Here is a 25,591-nt window from a genome sequence, read left to right on the forward strand (position 1 = left end):
TGTGGGCAGCCTGGTCCTTTTACCCTAGAGTACCTAGAAATATTTTCTGTGTGTTTCAATGTGTACTTTATTTATTTATTTATTTATTTATTTATTTATTTATTTATTTATGGCTGTGTTGGGTCTTCGTTTCTGTGCGAGGGCTTTCTCCAGTTGCGGCAAGTGGGGGCCATTCTTCATCGCGGTGCGCGGGCCTCTCACTATCGCGGCCTCTCTTGTTGCGGAGCACAGGCTCCAGACGCGCAGGCTCAGTAGTTGTGGCTCACGGGCCCAGCTGCTCCGCGGCACGTGGGATCCTCCCAGACCAGGGCTCGAACCCGTGTCCCCTGCATTGGCAGGCGGATTCTCAACCACTGCGCCACGAGGGAAGCCCCAATGTGTACTTTTAATGTGTGCTTTACATGTGTGCTGTGATATTAAAATTATTGTGAAGCACTGAACTACTGAACTAGACGATTGGGATGTAGAGTAGCACAGTTCATAACACAAACTTATAAATCAGACAGATTCTAATCCTGATTTTTACCACTTTATCGATTACTTAATGTCTCTAAATCCCTCTAAGCGTCAATTTCCCCAATTGTAAAATGGTATCAATCTCATAGATGTATTGGGAGAATTAAATGAGATGACATATCCAAAGTTTATAGTGAGTTCTCAATAAGTGTTATTCATTATTATTAGTCACAATTTTGGTAGAAATAATGAAGCATGCTGATATTGTATAGAACATCTGTGAGTAGATAGCTACAGATAAACTATGGATATAGAGTGAATATGCTAGATTCTTATTACTAGCTTCTCTGGGGACCTCTGCTGATTACTAAATATTTCTGAGCCATGAATAGAAATTGCGAGAATCCAGCACATTCGGAAATTTATTAGACTAGAAGATCTAGGTAAAGGGAAGATATACATTATAGTGATGTTAATAAAGGGGGTTCTCTATGCATAGGGATGTCTGAATTAGGTAGGAGAATTTATAGGTTTTTTTTTTTCTAAGTATTTAGGAGAACCTTGTGAAATGAGGTTATCCCTCTGAAGAAAACTCACTGTTTAACTCCCAGGACTGTCCACACCCTACTACCACTACTCTACTACTATTTATATTTCTGGCTGTTAAAAACGTGTCTTGTTTTAATAAGAGGCACCAAATGGGGTTGCTTATGCTAAGCTCCAAGTCACTAAACCAAGACAACTTAATTACAATGTTAGGTCTCCCAGAAATGGAATCTTAAACCAGTCAATCAGGAATTGCCTGATCAGCACTAGTTGGGTAATCTGCCTGATAGACTCCAGTAGTCCCTTAAAGGAAAATAACCTTGTATGACCAACCTGCTTTTTTTTTTTTGCCTAGTATTACTTCCTTGTTCCTGCTCCCTTCTGCCTGTAAAAGTCTTTAATTTTGTATAGCTCCTTGGAGCTCCTGTCTATCTGGTAGATTGGATGCTGCCCAATTCGTGAATTGTTGAATAAAGCCAATAAGATCCTCAAAATTTACTCAGTTGAATTTTTTTTTTAATTTTTTTTTTTTGGTTGCATTGGGTCTTCGTTGCTGCGCGCGGGCTTTCTCTAGTTGCGGTGAGCGAGGGCTACTGTTCGTTGCGGTGCGCGGGCTTCTCACTGCGGTGGCTTCTCTTATTGCCGAGCACGGGCTCTAGGCACGTGGGCTCAGTAGTTGTGGCACGCAGGCTCTAGAGCACAGGCTCAGTAGTTGTGGTGCATGGGCTTAGTTGCTCTGCGGCATGTGGGATCTTCCCGGACCAGGGCTCGAACCCGTGTCCCCTGCATTAGCAGGCGGGTTCTTAACCACTGTGCCACCAGGGAAGCCCCTGAATTTTGTTTTTTAACAAATCACTACCACTATCATTTCTACCTACTTACAAGTGCCTACCTCATGTTGCACATGGTTCTAGAAACTTAAAACACTAAGGATTGTTGCTGATCTTTAAAACAGCAACTCTTATTATCCTCCAGCATGTAACTGGCACTGCTGAGGAGTAGAATTGTAGTCAAGAAGGCAGAAAATGTAGTTCAAGTGTCCCAGGCAAAGAGACCCTGAACCCAGGAAGACAGAGAGAGGAGCAAGTTTAAAATCATGTTCGATCAGCACTGTATAGCACAGGGAACTATATTCAGTATCCTGTGATAAACCATAATGGTGAAGAATATGAAAAAGAATATATATAAGTTTAACTGACTCACTTTGCTGTGCAGCAGAAATTAACAGAACATTGTAAATCAGCTAGGCTTCAATAAAATTTAAAAAATCATGTTCAGAGTCATAGCAGTTCATTTCTTTTTTCTAACAGAGGCATAAAGAAAAGTGTAGCTTCTGAGCTGAATGATGACAACCTTGCAGAGTAAAGACGGTGAGTCAAGAGTCACTTTCCTCTTCTTTCGCAGCCCTTGGTCATCTGGACACCTTTACCTCCAAAGGGAGGTTCAATTCACATGTATTTCATGTCCACTTTGTTAAAGTTACTACTTTTCTAGACACTTTGAGTGAAATATATTTGACTTAGAAACAGTCTTATTCAAGAAATGTATGAACTCGTAGGGAAAGAAGAGACATTTAGATATTTAAAACATGAATTTAAATGTGGTAAATGCCACAGGACAGGTACAAAGTATTAGGGAAGCTCAGAAGAAAGATACATTACTTATACCTGGGAGGAGCAGTACAATTTTCATTGCATCGTTTGTAGATTTTGACTAGGTTTTTAAAAATTTCTCTAATTTCCCCTAAAATTTTGTGCAAAGTTAAAACAAGCAAATTAAAAAAAATTTTCACATTTGAATAATTCAGTTTCCTGCATACTTATATTTATCACCTTTGACTTACTCAGTGGTTCTTAAACCTGGTAGTGCATCAGAATCATCTAGATAGCCTTGTAAAATTACAGATTCTTGGGCCTCACTTCAAACTACTTCATCAGAATCTTAGGGCAGGGATGAGAGGGTCGGGGGCTGGGAGGGTTGGGGAAGGAAGGCCTAGGAATCTGAATTTGTTAAATAATTATTATTTTTTCATATCATAATATTTCATAATATAATATTATAATATTATAATCAATATTTCATATCCAGATCATTCTGATATGGTCAATCAGTGGCAGTGTTTGGCAATTTCTGTGTTAGATTCTATATTTCATAAATTCCATTTGATGATCACATTTCTTTCAGAATGCGGGAAGGGACCAAAGAAAACCTTTGCCCCACCTGCACAAAAACTGCATAGCCTGATGCCCTGTAACCTTAACTCATCGAAGGAGGAGATCCTGGGGATCAGTTCCCCAGAGGCAGAGACCAGGCCAAGCCTGCTAAAGGCCAGGTTAGAGAAGAAGAAGGAGAAAACAACCAAAGAGAATGGTACAGGCAGTGGCCAGGAGATAAAAGGAAGGGCTCAAGACAACAAGAAAGCAGAGAAGAAGGAAAAGGTAAAAATCACAATGATGGGCTCTAGTGGGACAGTTTCTCCTAGTCACCCAGCCTGGGCAAACAGGATCTTTTCATTTCAAAAGACATTTAAATATTTATAACATAAATTTGAATGTGGTAAATCCCACAGGGAAAATTCATCCTGTAGTTTCAGTTTTTTATTTCTTTTTGGGGCTTCTATTTTCTTCTCTAAGAGGTAAAAAGTGTTTTGATGAAAGCGTTTAGCAGGGCATACTGGGCAGGGAGGGGCTGAGGTGGGATGGAGGTGAGAGTAGAAGTAGACAGAAATTTTATAAACTTTTTCCTTTTCTTTGACTCCTTTACTCCCAGGAGATCTGGGATAGAATTTATGGAATCCTTAGGTTGACTTTATGCTCTCAGTCTTGTGAACTTACTGCCTCATCTAAAGGAGGCTTCCTTGACTAGTCACAGAGGAGGACTGGGGAAAGATGAGCAGTTTTTCTCCCCTACCCTTCTCTCTGCAGGGAAAATCAACTCTTACCAATGCAGAATTTGAGGAGATTGTCCAGATTGTGCTACAGAAGTCCCTCCAGGAGTGCTTGGGTATGGCTTTTAGTGAGAGAAAAAGAGTTTCAGTTTGGCAAAGAAATTGTTATCTGAGGGGTAGAGTAAGTCGATAGCTTCTCTCCTTCCTTCCATCTTTCTAAGTAAGGAAATATTAGATGAGACTTTGAAATATTTTTAAATACTTCATCTTCTATCAACAGGACTATAGCTAAACCACCTTAGACAGAGGGTACAGACTTTTAGAAAAGTAGATTACATTGACTTCAGAATATAAAAATAGTCTCATCTAGATTTTTTAAATGTAATTTAAATTTATTTCTATATGTTTACAATCTTCATAGAAAAGATAAATTATTTTTCCCAGATTTGAAGAACTTAGTCTCCATTTACCCTTGTATATTTCTGTTTCTAATACTGCTTTAACATATGCTCAGGAATTTGATTTTAGAATAAGGAACTCTATAGCATAGGTCGTGAGGCCTTCTCCATAAGGTCATGAGGCTAAGGACAGTGGTTTGACATTTTCAGCTATTCTTAGGTATACTTCCATTCCTAGAGAAAGTTTGAGGAACAAATGATATAAAACATGGTACATAAAATTTCTGTTATGTACACAAAATAAAATTAATATTACCTGGCTATCCTAGAATAGGCACATCAATCTGGAAAGGCTTGCAGAAGGATATAGATTTGTAGTTTTTCCTGAGAATTAAAAAACTTGAAAGTTGGAACTTCCCTGGTAGCACAGTGGTTGAGACTCCACGCTCCCAATGCAGGGGGCCCGGGTTCGATCCCTGGTTGGGGAACTAGATCCCACATGCATGCCGCAACTAAGAGTTCTCATGCCACAACTAAGGAGCCGGTGAGCTGCAACTAAGTAGACTGTGAACCACAGCTGAGGACCCCGCCTGCCGCAACTGAGACCTGGCACAACCAAATAAATAAATAAATAAATATTAAAAAAAAAAAAACAGACTTGAAAGTTCTATGGTGTGGCAAAAGTCCAAAGGTAAGCTCTTCCAGGCAACTGACGGGAGATATTTTAATGAAAGTTTACAGTTGGAAATAATGGAGTAGTTGTTTTCTTTAATTGCTTCTCTGCTTATAGTATTTTGTTTTGGGAGGGATGGAATCTAGCCTTGATTTTGCAGAGACTTCCTGTGCCCAGCCTACAAGATGTACCCAGTTAGACAAGGAACCAGGAATTGCTTCTTCTACTACTGATAATAATAATGCTGATGGGTAAGTTTATCCCAGTGAGGCGAGTTGATCACAGGGTAGACTTAATATTGATAAATGGTTATCCATCTATCTATCTATCTAGTCATTTTTCATATCTCTATAGATTTCTCTCATCTCAGGAAAGACACTTGAGTTGAGTTGGGAAAAATAGGCCAGTAGATGGATAAAATGACCTCAGGAGGCCATAGAGAGCTTACAATTCTTCTGTCCTCCTAACTTTTATCCTTGGGTTTTTTCAAAAGAGGGGTACTACAAATTGCCCCTTTATACCTTTTAATTAAAAATCTTATTTGCAGAGAGAGGGTAGTGGTACCGCATATTCTAGAGATTTCAGCCTCTCAGGAAGGTGGAGTAATCCCTGAGATAAAGACATCTAAGCCAGGCCAGCCAGATCCTGCACCCTCTGAGAAGAAATTCAATAAACTCTCCTTAAGCAAAAGAAAGAAGGCCGCTCGTAAGTATAGTCAGATACACTTTGACACCTGGCTCAAGTACTTACTCCATGAAATTAGGGAATTGGACAGTGGGCATACTGAGAATTTTCAGCCCAAGACTTGAAACTGTTGAGCTATGATTCTTCTTCCTTCTTTAACTGGCCTTTACTATCTACAAAGATTCTCTTCTTCATCTCCCTACCCTACAATGTTTTCTTTTATCTTCCCAGAAGATGAGAAAATGGAGAAAGCCCAAAGTGGACATGAGCACAAACAGAAAGACCAACTGAAGAAAACAGTTCAGGATCATTCTCAGATCAGGGACCAACAAAAAGGAGAGGGAAGTGGTTTTGGTGAGTTCAGCCATGGTTTGAAAAACCTACTTGGGCTTGAAAATTGGAGGTGGAGGACAGAGGTAAGGGTTAGGATGTTAGAGGAAATTATGCAAAGACTATAATTTATCCCTTACAGCTGCTTGTTAGAGGATATGGTGCTGAGGAAGAGAGAGAACTATTTCATTCATTCAATTATTCAGTCATATAATCCACAGGTGTTTGGTGCTTGCTATATTCTAGGCATTTTAGGAGATACTGAGTAAATGCAGAGGAAACAAATATAAGCCTGTCGCGCGAGAGCGAAGCTTGTGAGGAAGGCCAACAAGAAAGCTACAAATTGGGAGTAGTCCTGGAAGAGTTTCCAAGAAAAAGATATCATTTGAGCCAGATCTTGAAGTATAATTTAGTCAGACGAACTAAGGTGGGGATCGGGGTCAGAGTGATAATTATTGGCAGAGTAATGGAGGAGGGCTAATGTTTGTAGCTTTTGGGTATTTTGGGGGGTAGGAGGTTGTAGGGATGGGGGAGATAAGGCTAGAGGCAAGTAAGCACCAGATGTTAAAGGACCTTACAAGTCAGGCTAAGGAAGTTGGATTTTATTTTAAAAGTAAAGAGGAACCATTGACATTAAGTAGGCAAAACTTGATAAGATTTGCATTTTAGAAAGCTTGCTCTGGCACTAGCATGGAAGATGGATTGGCAGGAGAAAAACTAGACCCATAGAAATAATTATCCAGGCAAGGAAGACAGACAATAGCAGTGAAGAGGAAGAGACAAAATTGAGATCTTTAGGACGCAAGATCAATATGATATGATTGCTGCTGGATATGAGAGCTGAGGAAGAGTGAGGCCTCTAGGATGGTCCTGTTTTCCGGCATGAGTGACTGAGTGGATGAAGAATCATGATCTGAAGTGGAAAATATAGAAGAAAGAGCAAGTTGAAGATGATGGATTGAGCTTTGCATGAGTTAGGGGGTCTGTGATGAGCTTTAGAGCTCAAGAAAGGGGTCTGGGCTCTCGGAGATACAGATTCGGGAGTCATCTGCATCAATAGGAATAGATGAAATTTTCCAAGAAGAGGGTGTAGAGTGAAAAGGGAACATTGGATAAAAACACTGGGGGAACATAATGTTTAGGGTTGAGCAGAGGAAGAGCTACCCAGGGAGAAAGCTAAGAACTAAGAGAAAGCTCAGAAAGGTAGGAGGAAAACTAGGAGAGTGTGGTATCACAGATTCCAGGGGAGGAGAGAATGTCAAGAAAGAGGGAGTGTTTAGCCATGTTAAATGCTACTACAGAGATAACAAAAAGCATAAAGATTTGAAAATCAACAGATATCACAATTAGGAAATCATTAGGGTTGATTAGAGCAACCATAGGGGTTGGTGAGGGTGAATGGCAGGTTATTGTTGGTTGAAGAATAGATACTTTTTTCAATTAGTTTAGATGTGAAAACTAGGAGGGAAAAAATAGTAAATAAAGGGGAGTGGGTATAAAGTAGATGGAAGATTTTTCTTTCTTTTTTTTTAGCTTTCTTTTAAAAGAAAGACACTTGACCTCTTTATTGTCGGCATATTTATATGCTGAGGGAAAATTGTTTATAGAGAGGGAGAGATTAAAGAAGAGAATGAGAAGAGAACCAGAGGGTTTATTTTGAGTCAGAAAGGACACAGCCTTTCAGATTGGATGGAGGGAAATAAGGATGCATATAGATTTATTTATTCTTTTAACAATAGTTTTTAATGCCTTATATTATATGCCAGGCATTGTGCTGGGTACTAGAAATACATTAGTGAACAAAATAGATAATCCTTGCTGTCATAGAATTTACAGTTTTAGTGTGCTAGATAGATAACAAACAAATACATTGTGTGAAATAACCTTGGTAATATTGGGAAATTTTAGTATGATAAATAAAATAGATCATGCAATATATTAGTATGTTTAAAATTTTGAAAATAAGTAGACTTAATCTGGGGGAAAACAGGCTTGCACCAAAAAAGAAAAAAAACCAAAACCCAGAACCCGAAGATTAAGGAACAGTGGACTAAACAGTCAGCTGGTGTCTAATAAGCATGCGTATATATATAATTTGGATTATAGAAGAATAATATGGTTTGTACATACTTGAAAGAAAACTCTAGGAAGACTATGCAGGTACGAAACAAGGTAGTCTAGGGCAGTAAACCACTCCTCGTGTTGTAATGACATGGCAATCAGTATAAAGAGCTGGAGGTATAAGTCTAATGTGGGCAGTCGGCTGGTCTGGGTAGTAGTGTTCCCTCTCCTGTAACTCTCAGTATTAAGGCGAGGGATAGATTTTAGCCTGGGAGATGGAAGTTCACTCCTTTGGCAGTGCTCGTGAGTTGAATTGTGGTTGTAGTGACTGTGTAAGCCTCTTCCTATTAATGATCCACTCTTCCTGTTTTTCACAGTTGCCAAGGAGAGGTGGGTGCTCCTGGAGCAGGAAGTAGAAAGGGAGTATCCAGTAAATTTGCATTAAGTTCTGTGAAGGGTAGGAAAAGAATGTCACGAGAGGAAATGGTGGAGACCTAATTAAGATTGGGTCAGCTAGAGAAAGCATTTATAAGGAAATAACATTTAAGCTGAAACCTGGAACAAGACTAGAAGTTAGCCAAGTGAAGCATAGGAGAAAGTTTTAGGTAAGGTGAAGATTGTCGTACTCCACGTACTGAAAGAAAGCTGGTATAATTGGGATTCAGAGAGCAAGGGAAACAAGGCTGGAAAGTGGCTCTGGATAAATGTAAGGAGGTAGGCAGTGGCTAGATCAAAGACCATGTTACAAAGTGAGAATTTTATCTTAAGTTTAGTGGGAAGTCCCTGGTGGGTTTTAACCAGGGAAGTGACATCATCAAATTGATGTTTTAAAAGGATCCCTTTGGTGATTAATTGGAGAATGGAGTATGGGGAGACAAGAGTAGACCAGCTAGGAAGTTAGTGCTAGGATTAGATGTTTTGGTGGCTTGGATTAGGATGATGAAGGAGACAAGAAGTGAATGGTTTTAAGATATGTTTTAGAGGTAAAATTCTCCGAACTTGGTAATGAGCTGGATATTGGGAGGTGAGAGAGAGGAGAGGGTTTGTCAAAGATGATTGGCTTCTGGCTTGAGCAGTTATGTGAAAGGAGGTGGGACAAAACAGTTCTGTAGGATAAGATCAAGCATTTGGGTTTGGGCCCATTAGGTTTGAGATCGTTGTGAGACATCCAGATAGAGATATCAAAGAGCAAGATGGCTATAGGAACCGGGAGCTCAGAACAGAGGCTGTTAGCGTATATCTGTGTGTTGTCAGGTGTGAAAATGGATTTCAAAGCTGAGGGAGTGGATGAGCCGGCCTCAGGAGAAAGTGCAGCATGGGGAGTGAAGACCCATGATTAGGCTTTGGAACTCCAACTCAGAGATTTAGAGATTGGACAGAGAGCGAGGAGAACTCAGTAAAGGAGACTGAGGAGGGAGTTACCAGAAAGATGGGATGGGGAAACGGGAGAATGAGGGATCACGGAACCCAAGAAAGCTAGTGTTTCAAGAATGAGCGGTCAACTGAAGTGCTCTTGACCTGTGTCTATGACATCAGCCTTCATTATCACAGAGCCACATCATGAGCCTCAAACACAGTTTTCAAACACCTCTTCTCTTCTTTGTAAGTTGCTTGAAAGGCAACTTTAAGGAACTCTATGTCTTTAAAAACTGTCATTGGAAAGTTCATCCTAAACCATAAATATCTAGTTTTATAGCATTAGGATGATTTTCCCGCACTCATTTCCTCATGAATAGTCATTATTTTTACAACCACCATTTATTTGATTGATCTCTGTTCACTTTTATGGTCCCTGGCCCTTTCCCCCACTCTTTTTTTCTAGTCTTCCCAGGTCACCTCTGTAAACATCCAAAACTATCATTGGAAACTATCTTTTCAGACTAATATATCATTCTCAACCAGTACTTTATTCTTCAAAATAAAGCAATTGAGAAGGTGATCCATAATATGAGATATTGTGAAGGGACCCAAATGTAAGCCAACTGCTTTTCTGAGGGATGATTTTGGTGGGATGGAGGGCATCCCTTATGTTTCGGCATTCAAGGTAAAATTTGACAGTGGGAGAGTGAACTTACTAGAGAAACGTATTGGTTGATATTGTTAGCTGTGAATATATAGTATACCTATGTGGCTGGTCAGTGATTTTTCTCTAGCAATGCTCAGTCAAATGAGTATAGGCACAGAAAAAGTAGAGTGGGTTCATTCAGAATTGTGTTTGCTAGCTGGGTGGGAGGAAGGACAGAGGGAAAGGGAGTTGTTGATGTCTGCAAGAGAATCTAAGGAAATTAAACCTGCGTAAGTACAGAGTGAAGAAAAACAATTAATCTTAATTGCTACTAGATTGAGAGAAAGGTAGGGGCCAGTGGATTGGAGATCTAGATAAAGTGAAAGTTGCCACAGGGGTCTTGGAGCAAGTAAGGTGGAAGGATGGGGCATTTTTTATCAGACAGGGGTTTAGATAAGTGGTTCAGGGGAGTGCGCGGTCCCTGCAGATGACTGGGTGCGGCATGCAGGGTGGGAGTGGGTTCCTGAGGTGAGGGGGTTACCGAGGTGGCAGGGAGGAGAACATATGGGGTGCCCTGTGAGTTACCCCTGTGACTGTGGTGGTCATCTACGAGGGCAGGAGGTAGAGAGGAGAAGACTGAACCAGATGCCAGCATCGTGACAAGGGTGATGAGAGGGCAGTGTAGTCCCATGGCATAGACCTCGAGTGAGGAAGGGTTTTATAGGAGGGAGGATAGTAATGGTCTGCAAGTGTCAATGGGGAGTAAGGATGATGCTGACCCCACTTTCTGGCGTGGGGTATGTGAGAAGGACAGGCTCTTCTTAGAGGGCTTCAGCGGTGGGGTGGGGTCGGGTTGGTGCAGTGTCATTAGCGCATCACCAGATTTCAGACAGGAGGCAGAATTTCAGAGAAGAGATTGAAGACATGTGGACTTCTGTTGCTTTTGTTTGGAATCCCAAAGACTATAGTGGAAGAGTTTGGGAGGGAGAGAGGAGAGGCTTTGTGGGACGTTGGGTCAACTTAGAAGATGTGGGGGTAGAGAAAGGTGGAGATGAGAGTTTGGAAGGTAATGGATAAAAGGAGTGTTTGGCCATTGAGCACAGCCTGAAGTAAATAGTTTGAGAAACAATAGGCTTAAACCTGTCTTTTGGAGAGGGGTGAACTCAGGGCTGTTGGTCCCAAAGGCTGCAACTTGGTGATTTGGTGTCAGGTTAATTTGTTGAGGTTGAAACAGGAACTCCGGATGCTGTGCACAAAAGAGGTGCTGGTTAGTCCTTCAGAAGACCTTTTTAGTAGTGACGTGCCCTCAGAGAAATGAGGCACTAGCCAGAAATATGCCAGACATCCTTTTTAAGAACTGTCAATACAGGAAACACTCCTTTCTGCCTTGGGGGAGGAGAGATGATAGCATGGTATAGGAGAAAGATTGAGATGTGAGACCTGGGCTCTAAGTGCAGCTTTGCCACCAATTTAGACTGATCTTTAGCAGTCAGTTATCTCCTCTGAGCTTTTGGTTTTACCATTTATAAGTTAGGGATTGAATGAGTTGATCTCTAAGGCTATGTGATTCTGGCAGAGGTGGTGGTGGCAGGGAGTATATTGATTTTAATTAAATTGAAGAAGGAAGAACATATTTTTGAGTCTCTTATATCAGGCTTTTTCCTGTGACAGGTCAATGTCTAGTCTGGGTCCAGTGTTCCTCCCCAAACTGTGAGAAATGGAGGCGGCTACGTGGGAACATTGACCCCTCAGTCCTCCCAGATAATTGGTCCTGTGACCAGAATACAGGTAGAATGGAGTGGAAATTTTTTTTTTCAGTTTTTATTGTTTGTCCCTTTCTTTCCCTGCTTTCATCCTTTAGATTAAATATGACAAAAGTATAGTTAGGACTCCAGGGGTCCTTGTAGTTAGTGTTTGGGGAGAGGGAGGGATCTTGCTGTCATGTCAAGATGAATCTGGCATAAAGGGCTAGAGGAAGACACCATGAAGAGCTATGTTGTGAGGAGAGCCCTGGAATCTAAACGTATGTTCTGAGTGAATTCCATTTTCTTCAGCATTGGTTTGAGCCTGTCAATCTGATTAGATTGTTGGTATTGGGTTGGCAGATAGGAAGGGATATGGGGTGTATGGGGAAAAGCCAGTGAGAGAGATTCAGTGGCTTAGAATTCTAGAATGTTTGAAACTACTTGAAAGAGATTATGAAGCTCTAGTCTAGCCCAACTATTTTACAGATGAGAAAACAGAATATCAGAGAAATTACCTTCATGATGTTACACTGATGGAAGCAGGGTCAGACACGTGGGATGTAGGTAGAAGTTTGGAGTCTCTTTCTACAGAGCATAACGAGGCAGCGCTCCTACTTCTCCAGGCTCTGGCTGCATTTCCTTCATGGGTCTCCCAGGTGTCCTTTTGGTCCTACCTGCTGCATATACCAATTTCTTCTTGTCCTCTCCTCTGCCCTCATCCAGATTTTCACCTTATGAGGCTCTTTCCATCCCTTCATTCCTCCTCTCTTTTGGCAGATTTGGAGTATAATCACTGTGATATCCCTGAGGAGACCTGGACAGGGCATGAGAGTGAAGTGGCCTATGCCTCCTACATCCCAGGATCCATCATCTGGGCCAAGCAATACGGTTACCCCTGGTAGGGCGCTATGGCAGAGTCAGAGCATCCTTCATGAACTTGGGAGTGGTAGATTCAAGCAGGGAAGGAAGGAAATGGAAGGGATTTATAATGGAAATGGTACCTGCCTTAGAAAGAGCATGGGTGAGGGAGAATATAAAGTGCTAAGCTTGGAGGCTTTGAAAGAACCTGTTTTCTAGAGGTTTCACGATGGAGATGGTATCTCCCCGGAAAAAAGGGTTGGACAGTTCTACCCTGGATGGGTAGAAAGAGAAGAGTGGCTCTAAGATATTTTTTTAGACATTGGGAAATGAGAGATATACAAAGTAAAGAGAACAAGGAAGGGTGGAATAGCTTCTTTTTTGGAGATGTCCTTAGAAGATTTTGTTCTCAGGGTTGCCAGGAGGCCTAGAAGGATAAGATATTTTTACTAGGAAGATTCTGAGCTTCTTTGTACATTGATGGAAGTCACTTCAATCATTTGGTAGTGACCACTGTGGAGGGTTGACAGAGGGGTGTATTTTGGGGGTCCTTTATTTGCGAAACATATTGCCCTTTTATGTACATGTATATTGATGAGTTTGTGTTCTGTTCACCTGACCCCTTCTCTTCCATCCCCTACACCCATCTGTCTTCTCCAGGTGGCCAGGCATGGTAGAATCTGATCCTGACCTGGGGGAATATTTTCTTTTTGCATCTCATCTTGATTCCCTGCCGGTGAGTTCTCCTGATTCAGGGTGGGTAGGTGCTCAGGCCAAAGTAATGCACAAATCTATCCTAACAGATGTACAGAGTTAGAAATATAGACATAGCCAGCAGACACAAGCAGAAACAGATTCTTAGCTAGAGTGACAGAAAGATATAGAAACAAACTTGTATCTAATTAAAATTTATTCATTACTAGGACATTTATGTTTTGATAAATATGCTTTGGTTAGGACTCCTGAGGTCAGGATGGAAGAACAATGGAATGAGGTGGGATATGTGGGTCAGGTTTAAAGGAACAGACAAGGCCCAGCCCCTCCTTCCTTGTGAATCCTCAGTTCTTCTCCTGCCTTTTCTGGCTAGAGGGCCAAAGCAAGAAGGACAAGAGGCTATAACAGAACCATCTTTTTATTACAGTCCAAGTACCATGTGACATTTTTTGGAGAAACAGTCTCTCGTGCTTGGATCCCAGTCAACATGCTAAAGAACTTCCAGGAGCTATCCCTGGAGTTAGCTGGAGTGGTGAGCAACCCTCAGGGGTCAGTTGTGATACAGGGAACTTGAAAAACTAAATCTTCCCTTTATTAAACCTGATTTCTCCCAGGGGAAGCTGTGTCAGGAGAAAGTACATATCTGACCAAGTATGCAAGGGTGAGGTTATTCATGAGGTACACTTCTTTCTACCAGGATTGCAGCAGGATAATGATTTTTCTTAGTCTCTTTCCCTGTCTGCAGATAGAGGGCCTTCCTAAAGACCATGGTTTTCTACAGTTTAGCCAAAGCAGGTGTGATAGAAATGAAGGCACAGATTAACTTAGGGTTTCTCAGTCTCGACACTTGACATTTTGGGCCAGATAATTTTTTGTTGTGAGGAGATTCCTAGGCATTGTAGGAGTTTTAGCAGCATCCTTGGCATCCTACTGGCATCTAGCCGGTAAGACCCCTAATCCTAGCTGTGACAACCAAAAAATTGTCTCTAGGCATTGCCAAATATATTCTGGGGGGGGAAAATCTCCCCTGGTTGAGAACCACTGAATTAACTAAATAATATTTCTTCCCTATAATCACTTTGGGCTTCATGAGCCTTGCAAATGAGCAGAGGTTTAGGAGCTCAGGGACCTTAGAAAATCAGGCAGTGAGTACTAAATCAAGCAGCTGGATCTAAAGAAACTTGTGAGAAGCTTAGAAGTACAGTCATCTGAACTCCTTTAATTTTGCCTTTACAAATTTCCATGGGCTTTACTTTGGAGAGGACACCAAAATGTTGGTTGAAAGTTTTGCTAGAAATTGATGAAAAGTTTGTTTGGGTATAAGATGGGATTGTGTCTCTGAGCTCAAAAGATTAAGAATAGGAGTATCATATCAATACCAGAAACTGGAAATAAATGTGAAGATAATGTCTGGTGAGTAGCAGTATGTTAGAGTCACTTTTCTGAAATCTTCTTTCATTTCAGAAAAAGTGCAGGAGTAAGGACTGCAGCCAGAAACTGGGGGCAGCCCTGATGATGGCTCAAGAGGCAGAGCAGATCAGTATTCAGGTGGGAAAGTTTAGATCACATACCTGCTTCTCTTTGGGACTTGGGACACAAAGCAAGTTATACATTTCCTACTGTAGAAAACCGGCTGTCCCTCCCCATTACACAGTCTTAGTCCTAAAACTAGTCTTTCCTTCCCAGGCCAGCTTCCCTTGATGCCTTAAATCATCCATTCTTTTCCCTACCCTTGGACAAATGGGATCTTTTCTCAGTCCAAACAGGGACTGTTGGTAGGGGGAATCCCACCAACCTATTTAACTTCGAGTCTCAGGTGTATGTACCTTATCTTCTGTTTTATGTGGAGTCAGCTTTTACCCTCAAATTCTGCTTTTGGGTGGGGTAGAGAACGACAGTGAATCTCCCCTTCCCAGTTATTAACTGAATTATAAACAAACTGGAAAAAGAAGTTATAATAATATTGTATATTATAATATTATAACATATTATAATAGGTAAGCTCTATAAAAATCTAGATAGAAAGTATGAAATTTCAAGTGAAAATGGTATGGAATATGAATACAAATTCTATAACTAAAAACCTTGAAGACAGAGGACAAAAATAGCCCCTGGGAGAGTAGTAGATGATGCTTTTGTTTCTTGGTTCCCTCAGGAGCGGGTTAACCTGTTTGGTTTCTGGAGCCGATACAGTGGATCTGACAACAGTGGGGAAGGAAAAGGTAGGATGAGTAGGAGGTTAAAGACTAGAGAGAGATGGAAGGGATTCCTTCTTGAGGGCAGCAACTGAAGCTTTTATTTTATATCCAATATTATCAACCTAGTTCTGGATTCTATAATAGGAGGCTCTCCATGAATGCCATTGACCAAGTGTCCAGGATGGATGGATGCACAGATGGGTAGAGAGAGGAATGGAGAAAAAAAGGGAGTAGGGAGGGAGGGTGCATGTTGAATAGTGACAGGACTTTGAAAAGGGTGGAACCATGATAATCTAGGATCAGATTTCGTGGAGAAAATGTGACTTGGATCTGAAAGGCAGAATTAGAAGACTGATTCTCTGGGATCAGCTCCACTAACTCATCACCTATTTTATCAGATAAATTATTTAGCCTTTCCTTCCTATTCCTGTTCTAGACGTAATGCTCTCTGGGGCTAACAGCTTAGATTCCTGCTTGGAGAAAGAAGAGGAAGAGTCAGAGTTAGAGGAAGAGTCAGAGTTGGAGGAAGAGGAGGAAGAGCAACAGAAGAAAGTAAGATTGATCTTGGGGATTCCTTTTAGGAGATTGCTGTAGGGCATCTGGTTAGCATGGATTTATATTTTCTAAGGAACCGTCCTGTCCCTGCGTCAGAGTAGCCCTGACTGGCTGGCTGGTTTTATCTCTTAGGGGGTCTTCAGGGAAGGAGAGTCTCCTCTCTCCTCAGTTATTCTCTCTAATATCTCATATCTCTAGGAACTTATTTTTTGATTATAATCTCAGTTCTTACTGTAGTTCTTTGGTTCCTACTGGAGCAATTTCAGAGAATAGCAGGTTGCCTCTCTTCACTCTCCTTTCTTCCCTGTGTGAACACTTAGGATATTCATTATTTTATTTCCTTAGTCTGTTTTCAGGCATATGAAATACGTATATTTTTCATATTTAAAGACTTTTTAAGAGCAGTTTTATGTTAACAGGAAAACTGAGAAGAAGGTACAGAGAGTCTCTATGTACCTCCTGCCCCCACACATGTATAGCCTCCTCTGTTATCAACATCCCACCGGAGTGGTGCATTTGTTTACAGTTGATGAACCTACATTGACACATCATAATCACACAAAGTCCATAGTTTACATTAGGACTCACTCTTGGTGTTGTACATTCTATGCGCCTGGACAAATGTATAATGACACATATCCATCATTATGGTATCATACAGAGTATTTTTACTGCCCTAAAAATTTTGTGTGTTCCATTTACTCATCCCTTTCCTCCCATACCCCTCAACCACTGACAACCACTGATTTTTTTTTACTGTCTCCGTAGTTTTGCCTTCTCTGAAATACCATATAGTGGGAATCATACAGTATGTGTAACCTTTTCAGACTAGCTTCTTTCGCTTGCAACTATGCATTTACGATTTCTCCATGTATTTTCATGGCTTGATAGCTCATTTATTAATTTTTTTGGCTGAATAATATTGTATTTTTCTGGATATACCACAGTTTATTTATCCATTCACCTACAGAAGGACATCTTGGTTCCTTCCAAGTTTGAGCAATTATGGATAAAGCCACTATAACTATGGTTTTGTGGGAACATAAGTTTTTAACTCCTTTGGAGTAAATATCAGGGAGCTTAATTGCTGGATTGTATGGTAGAGTATGTTTTGTTTTGTAAGAAACCATCAAACTATCTTCCAAAGTGGCTGTACCATTTTGCATTCCCACCAGCAATGAATGAGAGTTCCTATTGCTCCACATCCTTGCCAGCATTTGGTATTGTCAGTGTTCTGGATTTTGGCCATTTTAATAGGTGTGTAGTGGTATTTTGTGGTTTTAATTTGCATTTTCCTGATGACATATGATGTGGAGCATCTTTTTATATTCTTATTGGCCATTTGTATATCTCCTTTGGTGAGATATCCATTAAGGTGTGTGGCCCATTTTTAAATTGAGTTGTTTATTTTCTTATTGTTGAGGGTTTTTTTTAAAATTTATTTATTTATTTTATTTTTATTTTTTTGGCTGCCATTGGGTCTTGGTTGCTGCGCGCGGGCTTTCTCTAGTTGCGGCGAGCAGGGGCTACTCTTTGTTGCGGTGCTCAGGCTTCTCATTGTGGTGGCTTCTCTTGTTGTGGAGCACGGGCTCTAGACGTGTGGGCTTCATTAGTTGCAGCACGCAGGCTCAGTAGTTGTGGCTCACGGGCTCTAGAGTGCAGGCTCAGTAGTTATGGCGCACGGACTTAGTTGCTCTGTGGCATGTGGGATCTTCCCAGTCCAGGGCTCCAACCCGTGTCCCCTGCATTGGCAGGCAGATTCTTAACCACGGTGCCACCAGGGAAGCCCTCTTATTGTTGAGTTTTATGAGTTCTTTGTATATTTTATTTTATTTTTTATTTTATTGAAGTATAGTTGATTTATAATGTGCTCGTTTCATATGTATAGCACAGTGATTCAGTGCTATATATATATATATATATTCTTTTTCAGATTCTTTTCCCTTATAGGTTATTACAAAATATTGTGATATATAGTAGGTCCTTGTTGGTTATCTATTTTATATATAGTAGTGTATATATGTTAATCCCAACCTCCTAATTTATTCCTCCCCCTTTTCCCCTTTGGTAACCATAAGTTTGTTTTCTATATCTGTGGGTCTATTTCTGTTTTGTAAATAAGTTCATTTGTCTTTTTTTATTTTAGATAATAGTCCTTTATCGTGAGTCTTTTTTCCTCAGTCTGTGACTTGTCTTCTCACTCCCTTGACATTGTCGAGGACAGTGTCACAGAGCAGAAGTTTTTAATTTTAATGGAGTCCAGCCTATCAATTATTTCTTTTATGGATTGTGCCTTCAGTGTTATACATAAAAACTCATTGCCATACCCAAGGTTATCCAGATTTTCTCCTGTGTTATCTTCTAGCAGTTTTATAGCTTTACATTTTACACTGAGATCTATAATACATTTTGAGTTTATTTTTGTGAGGGGTGTAAGGTCTGTGCCTAGATTAATTTTTTTGTAGTTCCACCACTATTTGTTGGAAAGACTGTCTTTGCTCCATTGTATTGCCTTTGCTTCGTTGTCAAAGATCAGCTGACTATATTTATCTGGGTCTATTTCTGGGCTCTCTAGTCTGTTCCATTGACCTATTTGTCTGTTCTTTTACCAATACCACACTGTCTTGATTACGGTAGCTTTACACTAAGTCTTGAAGTTAGATGGGGTCAGTCCCCCAACTTTGTCCTTCTTTTTCAATATTGTATTGGCTATTCTAGATCTATTGTTTTTCCATATAACTTTAGAATCAGTTTGTTGATATCCACAGAATAACTTGCTGGGATTTTGATTGACGTTACATTGATTCTATAGATCAAGCTGGGAAAAACTAACATCTTGACAGTATTGAGTCTTCTTATCTACAGACATGGACTGTTTCTCCATTTACTTAGTTCTTCTTTGATTTCATTCACCAGAGTTTTGTAGTTTTCCTCATATAGATCTTGTATATATTTTGCTAGATTTATACCTAACTATTTAATTTTTTTGGTGCTAATATAAATGGTATATAAATGTGTTTTTAACTATCAAATTCCATTTGTATATTGCTGGTATGTAGAAAAGTGATGAACTTTTGTATATTAACCTTGTGTCCTGCAACCTTGCTATAATCACTTATTAGTTCCTAGAGTTTTTAGTTGATACTTTTGGATTTTCTACATAGATAATCATGTCACCTGCAAACACAATTTCATTTCTTCCTTCTCAGTCTCTATACCTTTTATTTCCTTTGTCTTATTGCATTAGCTGGAGCTTCCACTATGATATTGAAAAGGAGTGGTGAGAGGCGACATCCTTGCCCTATTCTTGATCTTAGTGGGAAAGCTTCTAGTTTCTCACCATTAAGTGTGATGTTAGTTGTAGGTTTTGTGGATATATTCTTTATGAAGTTGAGGAAGTTCCTCTCTATTCCTTATTTACTGAGAGTTTTTATTATGAATGATTGTTGGATTTTGTCAAATGCTTTTTCTGCATCTATTGATAGGATCACATGATTTTTCTTTTTTAGCTGTTGATGTGATGGATTACATGAATTGATTTTCGAATGTTGAACCAGACTTGCATGCCTTGGATAAATCTCACTTGTTCATGGTGTATAATTCTTCTTATACATTGTTGGATTTGATTTCCTAATATGTTGTTGAGGATTTTTACATCTCTTTATCAGACATATTGATCTCTAGTTTTCTTTTCTTGTAATGTCTTTGTCTGGTTTCGGTATTAGGGTAATGCTGGCCTCATAGAATCAGTTAGGAAATACTCTCTGCTTCTATCCTCTGAAAGAGATTATAGAGAATTGGTATAATCTGTTCACTAAATGTTTAGTAAAATTCACTGTTAACCCATCTGGACCTGGTGCTTTCTGTTTTAGAAGGATATTAATTACTGATTCAATTTATTTATTAGATATAGGCCTATTCAAGTTGTCTATTTCTTCTTGTGTGAGTTTTGGCAGATTGTGTCTTTTAAGGAAGTGGTCCGTTTCATCTTGGTTATCAAATTCGTGGGCATAACATTCTTTGTAGTATTCCTTTATTAGTCTTTTAATATCCTTGGGATCTATAGTGATGTCGCCTCCTTAATTTCTGATATTAATTTATTTCCTCTCTCTTTTTTCTTAGTTAGCCTACCTAGAGGTTTATCAATTTTATTGATCTTTTCAAAGAACCAACTTTTAGTTTTGTTGATTTTTTCCTATGGATTTCCTGTTTTCAATTTCATTGATTTATGCTCTAATTATATTTTTTCTTCTGCTTGCTTTGGATTTAACTTGCTCTTTTTCTAGTTTTTCTGGTTTCCTAAGGTTGAAACCTACATCATTGATTTTAGATCTTTCTTTTTTTCTAATATATCATTCAATGCTATAAATTTCCCACTAAGCACTGCTTTCACTGCATCCCACAAATTTTGATAAGTTGTATTTTCATTTTATTTAGTTCAATATATTAAAAAATTTCTCTTAAGGTTTCTTCTTTGACCTATGTGTTATTCAGAAGTGTGTTGTTTAATATCCATGTGTTTTGGGATTTTTCCAGTTATCTTTCTGTTAATTCCATTGTGGTCTAAGAGCAGACATAGTATGATTTCTATTCTTTTTTTTTTTGGCGGCTTTGGGTCTTCATTGCTGTACATGGGCTTTCTCTAGTTGTGGCGAGTGGAGGCTACTCATCATTGTGGTGCGCAGGCTTCTCATTGCAGTGGCTTCTCTTGTTGCAGAGCACAAGCTCTAGACGCGTGGGCTTCAGTAGTTGTGGCGAGTGGGCTCTAGAGCACAGGTGCAGTAGTTGTGGCGCACGGACTTAGTTGCTCCATGGCACGTGGGATCTTCCCGGACCAGGGCTCGAACCCGTGTCTCCTGCATTGGCAGGCGGGTTCTTAACCACTGCGCCACCAGGGAAGCCCCTGATTTTTCTTCTTTTAGAGTTGTTAATTTGTATTTTATGGCCCAGTGGTCAGTCTTGGTGAGTGCTCCATGTGAGCTTGAGAAGAATGTGTATTCTGCTGTTGTTGGATAAAGTAGTCTATAGATGCCAGTTATATCTAGTTGATTGATGGTGTCGTTGAGTTCAACTGTGTCCTCACTGATTTTCTACCTGCTGAACCTGTTCATTTCTGATAGAGGGTTGTTGAAATTTCCAGCTATGATAGTGGAATCAACTATTTCTCTTTGCAGTTCTGTCAGTTTTTGCCTCATGTAGTTTGGTGTTCTCTTGTTAGGTGCATACACTTTAAGGATTGTTATGTGTTCTTGGAGAACTAACCCCTTTATCATTATGTAATGCCCTTTTTTATCCCTGATAACTTTACTTGCTTTGAAGTCTGCTCTGTCTGAAATTAACATACAGCTACTCCTGCTTTCTTTTGATTAGTGTTAGCATGGTATATTTTTCCTCATTCATTTACTTTTACAATCTATATGTATCTTTATATTTTAAGTGGGGTTCTTGTAGGCAATACATAGTTGGATCTTCTTTTTTGATCCATTCAGACAATCTGTGTCTTTTAATTGGTCATTTTAGACAGGCATTTAGACTGTTGATGTTCACAGTAATTATTAATACAGTTGGATTATTATCTACAATATTTGTTACTGTTTTTTATTTGTTGCCCTTGTTCTTTCTTCTTACTTTTGTCTTCCATTCTTTTTCTGCCTTTTGTGGTTTTGATTGAGCTTTTATATGATTCCATTTTCTCCCCTTCCTTAGCATATCAGGTAAGATTTTTTTTTTCCTTTGGCTTCTTTCAGGACTTTAATTTTCTGTAGTTTGAAAATAATATGCCTTGGTGTGGCTGTTTGGCATTTATCCTTCTTGGTGTTCTCTGAGCTTCCTGGATCTGTGGTTTGGTGTCTGACATTAATTTGGGAAATTCTCAGTCATTATTGTTTTCAATATTTCTCTTTTTCTTCTCCTTCTGGTATTCCCATTACACATATCTATACATTCTGTAGTCATCCTACAATCTTTGGATATTTCATTCTTTTTTCCAGTCTTTGTTCTCTTTGATTTTCAGTTTTGAAGGTTTCTTTTGAGATATCCTCAAGTTCAGAGATTCTTTCCTCAGCTGTGACCAGTCTACCAGTAAGCCCGTCAAAGGCATTCTTCATTTTAGTTACAGTGTTTTTGATCCCCAGCATTTCCTTTTGATTCTTTCTTAGGATTTCCATCTCTTTGCTTACATTGCTCATCTGTTCTTGAATGCTGTCTACTTTATCCTTTAGAGCCCTTTGCATGTTAATCATATTTGCTTTAAATTTCCAATCTGATAATTCTCTAGCATGTTTGGTTTTGATACTTTTTTTAAAAAATTTATTTATTTATTTTTGGCTGCGTTGGGTCTTCGTTGCTGCACGTGGGCTTTCTCTAGTTGCAGGGAGCGGGGGCTACTCTTTGTTGCAGTGTGCAGGCTTCTCATTGCAGTGGCTTCTCTTGTTGCGGAGCACAGGCTCTAGGCACACGGGCTTCAGTAGTTGCGGAACGCAGGCTCAGTAGTTGTGGCTCGCGGACTCTAGAGCGCAGGCTCAGTAGTTGTGGCTCACGGGCTTAGTTGCTCTGTAGCATGTGGGATCTTCCCGGACCAGGGCTTGAACCTGTGTTCCCTGCATTGGCAGGCGGATTCTTAACCACTGTGCCACCAGGGAAGCCCCTGGTTTTGATACTTGCTCTGTCTCTTCAGGTTGTGTTTTTGCCATTTGATATGCCTTGTAGTTTTTTTCTTGATTGCCAGATATGATGTACCAGGTAAAAAGTACTGCTGTAAATATACCTTTAGTAATGTGGTGGTAAGGTGTCAGGGGAGGGGAAGTGTTCTATATCCTGTGATTGGGTCTAAGTCTATTAATGAACTTATGCCTCTGGACTGTAAACTTCGCAGTGTTTCTTAGTTTTTTCCCACCCCCTTAGGTGGGACAGGATGATTAGAGTGGGCTGAAGTTGGGTGTTTCGCTACCCCAAGGACAGTTAGGCTCTGTTAACACCCTAGTAGGTTAGGCTCTGGTTAACTGGTTTCTCCTGAGGGTAGGTTTTGTTAAGAAGAACAGAATGCTCTGGTATATTTCAGAATGGTTCTTTCCCCCTCTCCCTGCTGGAAGCATGAAGGAGTTTTTCTTTGATATTTTCTGTGAGAATCTGGTTGAGCTCCTGGATGTAAAACTCACAAAAAGTCTGGAAGTCCCCCATGACTGGGTATCCCTGGAGTTTTTAACTCTCAGACTTGTCCACACTGAGCAATTCCTTTATTACTGTTGAGGTTTTCCTATCCTGACACTAGTTCTCTTGGTGGTTTCTGCTTGTGAGTGTATGTTCTGATAAGCATGACTCCCTGTATTTGCCTGTGTATCTTCAGTTTTGAGGGCAGAGGTTTTCCCTGTGTCCTCACCGTTCTTATGGATCTAAGAAGAGTTATTGGTATTTCAGTCTGTTCAGCTTTTTAGTTGTTAGAACACAGTTACAGCTTCCAAGCTCCTTGCGTGTAGATCTGGAAACTAGAAGCTCTGAAATGTAGATTTTTCACTTTCTCTTTTAATTTTTTTTTTTTTTTTAAAAGGTTGACTTGCACATTTTATTTTATTTACTTATTTATGGCTGTGTTGGGTCTTCGTTTCTGTGCGAGGGCTTTCTCTAGTTGCGGCAAGCGGGGGCCACTCTTCATCGCGGTGCGCGGGCCTCTCACTATCGTGGCCTCTCTTGTTGTGGAGCACAGGCTCCAGATGCGCAGGCTCAGTAATTGTGGCTCACGGGCCTAGTTGCTCCGCGGCATGTGGGATCTTCCCAGACCAGGGCTCGAACCCGCGTCCCCTGCATTGGCAGGCAGATTCTCAACCACTGCGCCACCAGGGAAGCCCCCTCTCTTTTAATTTTTAATTTACCAGTTTTTATCATGTTTGTGGCCTAATTTTATTTCCTTCTCTTGTGCATAAAGCCTTGCATTGACTAATAACAAATAGAATGGGAAGGATGAACATTTTTATCTCTGTTGTCATTTATTTATTTATTTTTAAACATTTAAAAAATTTTTATTTATTTTCGGCTGCGTTGGGTCTTCATTGCTGTGTGGGGGCTTCTCTAGTTGCAGTGAGGGGGGCTACTCTTCATTGAGGTGCACGGGCTTCTCATTGCAGTGGCTTCTCTTGTTTTGGAGCACGGACTCTAGGCGCGTGGGCTTCAGTAGTTGTGGCATGTGGGTTTTAGAGCACAGGCTCAGTAGTTGTGGCACACGGGCTTAGCTGCTCCGCAGCATGTGGGATCTTCCTGGACCAGGGCTCGAACCTGTGTCCCCTGCATTGGCAGGTGGATTCTTAACCACTGCGCCACCAGGGAAGTGCTGTCATTGATTTAAATTGTATCAGACTCACAGAACCTAATTTGAACTCCCTTAAGTTCACTCATTTCTGTAGCATCCCACTCTATTAAATCACAATTATGTGACTTCATTTATATTTTCTTATTTTTCTCTCCTTATTTTTCTCAGGATCCAACTTTGCCTGGTCCCAAGCCAGCCAAAATTCAGACCAAAAAACCCAAGGAAAGAGGTAAGCAAGTCAGCTGGAAATGAGGCATGTACTACAGTTAAGGCAAGGCAGAAGCAGAGTGGGAGAGTCTGCATGTGGCTGGGCCTTACTGACGTCTCAGCTCCAGAACCTGAGAAAATGAGCAAGACTCATGCTAATGTTGTCAGGGAAGCTGTAGCCTTCTCACTTCTGTGAGTTGAATTATAAAATCTTAGGTTAAAGGTGGAATGAATGTTTTAAATTCTTAGCCAAGAAGGATGACTTCTTGGAGGAGGCGGGTTCTGAGGTGAACTGTAAAGAGAAGAAGACCCGGGGGAAAAATAAAAGAAATATTTGGGGAAAAGAAAGGAACCAAGAGGACTCACTAGATTGAAAATGAGCAGAAGATGCAAGGCGGAGACCAAATGTGGGGAGTCTATGGACCCTAGCCATACTGTCACTCAGTGAGAAATAAACCAGTGTCCTTCACGGTTGGGGGTTGGGGGTGATGCAGGTGGAGCACATGGACGAGATGGGACCCCGCAAAGGAAGACAATGAAGAGATCTCTGGGAAATGAATCTGCACCTCCACCTTTACCCATAATGGGAGGGAAAAAGGGGCATGGGAATTCAGAACCTGAGCAGCCAGGTAAGGCTCAAGACTTGGGGAAAACTGGGGAAATGAGGTTCATGTCTGCATTTTCCCTCCTTTGATCATTTTTTAACAATTTCACAGCTTTTCATTACTTAAAAAAAAAAAGTTTGGCCAAAAGGGTGTCATCCAAATTATAGAACACAGCACACACTGTAGAAACATTTGGTCGTTATTATTTGATTTGATTCAGGGACATTCAGGGATAAGAGAATGGTAAGGAGGTGGGAATTAACATTTTTTGATATTTCTGTGGGCCGGCTAGATAGATACTTCTATACTTGTTCTCTTTAATTCTTTCAGTATCTCTGTGACTGGATATTTGCCATTTTAAAGATAA

General features: G+C 40.3%; 1 protein-coding gene across 1 annotated transcript in view; it reads left to right on the plus strand.

Moving 5' to 3' along the window:
• ZCWPW1 (zinc finger CW-type and PWWP domain containing 1) overlaps positions 1-25,591 on the plus strand; it is a 30,192-nt gene that overhangs the window by 4,043 nt on the left and 558 nt on the right. The window contains exons 3-17 of the mRNA XM_036826294.1: positions 2,313-2,372; positions 3,187-3,440; positions 3,927-4,005; positions 5,121-5,211; positions 5,508-5,665; positions 5,876-5,998; positions 11,712-11,828; positions 12,563-12,683; positions 13,304-13,379; positions 13,785-13,889; positions 14,822-14,905; positions 15,513-15,579; positions 15,992-16,107; positions 24,581-24,641; positions 25,114-25,248. Of these exons, the coding sequence (XP_036682189.1) occupies positions 2,345-2,372; positions 3,187-3,440; positions 3,927-4,005; positions 5,121-5,211; positions 5,508-5,665; positions 5,876-5,998; positions 11,712-11,828; positions 12,563-12,683; positions 13,304-13,379; positions 13,785-13,889; positions 14,822-14,905; positions 15,513-15,579; positions 15,992-16,107; positions 24,581-24,641; positions 25,114-25,248 (1,615 nt within the window). The 5' untranslated portion in view covers positions 2,313-2,344. The remainder of the gene's footprint in view (positions 1-2,312; positions 2,373-3,186; positions 3,441-3,926; positions 4,006-5,120; positions 5,212-5,507; positions 5,666-5,875; positions 5,999-11,711; positions 11,829-12,562; positions 12,684-13,303; positions 13,380-13,784; positions 13,890-14,821; positions 14,906-15,512; positions 15,580-15,991; positions 16,108-24,580; positions 24,642-25,113; positions 25,249-25,591) is intronic.

Source organism: Balaenoptera musculus, chromosome 15 (genome assembly GCF_009873245.2).
Source record: "Balaenoptera musculus isolate JJ_BM4_2016_0621 chromosome 15, mBalMus1.pri.v3, whole genome shotgun sequence".
NCBI lineage: Eukaryota > Metazoa > Chordata > Mammalia > Artiodactyla > Balaenopteridae > Balaenoptera > Balaenoptera musculus.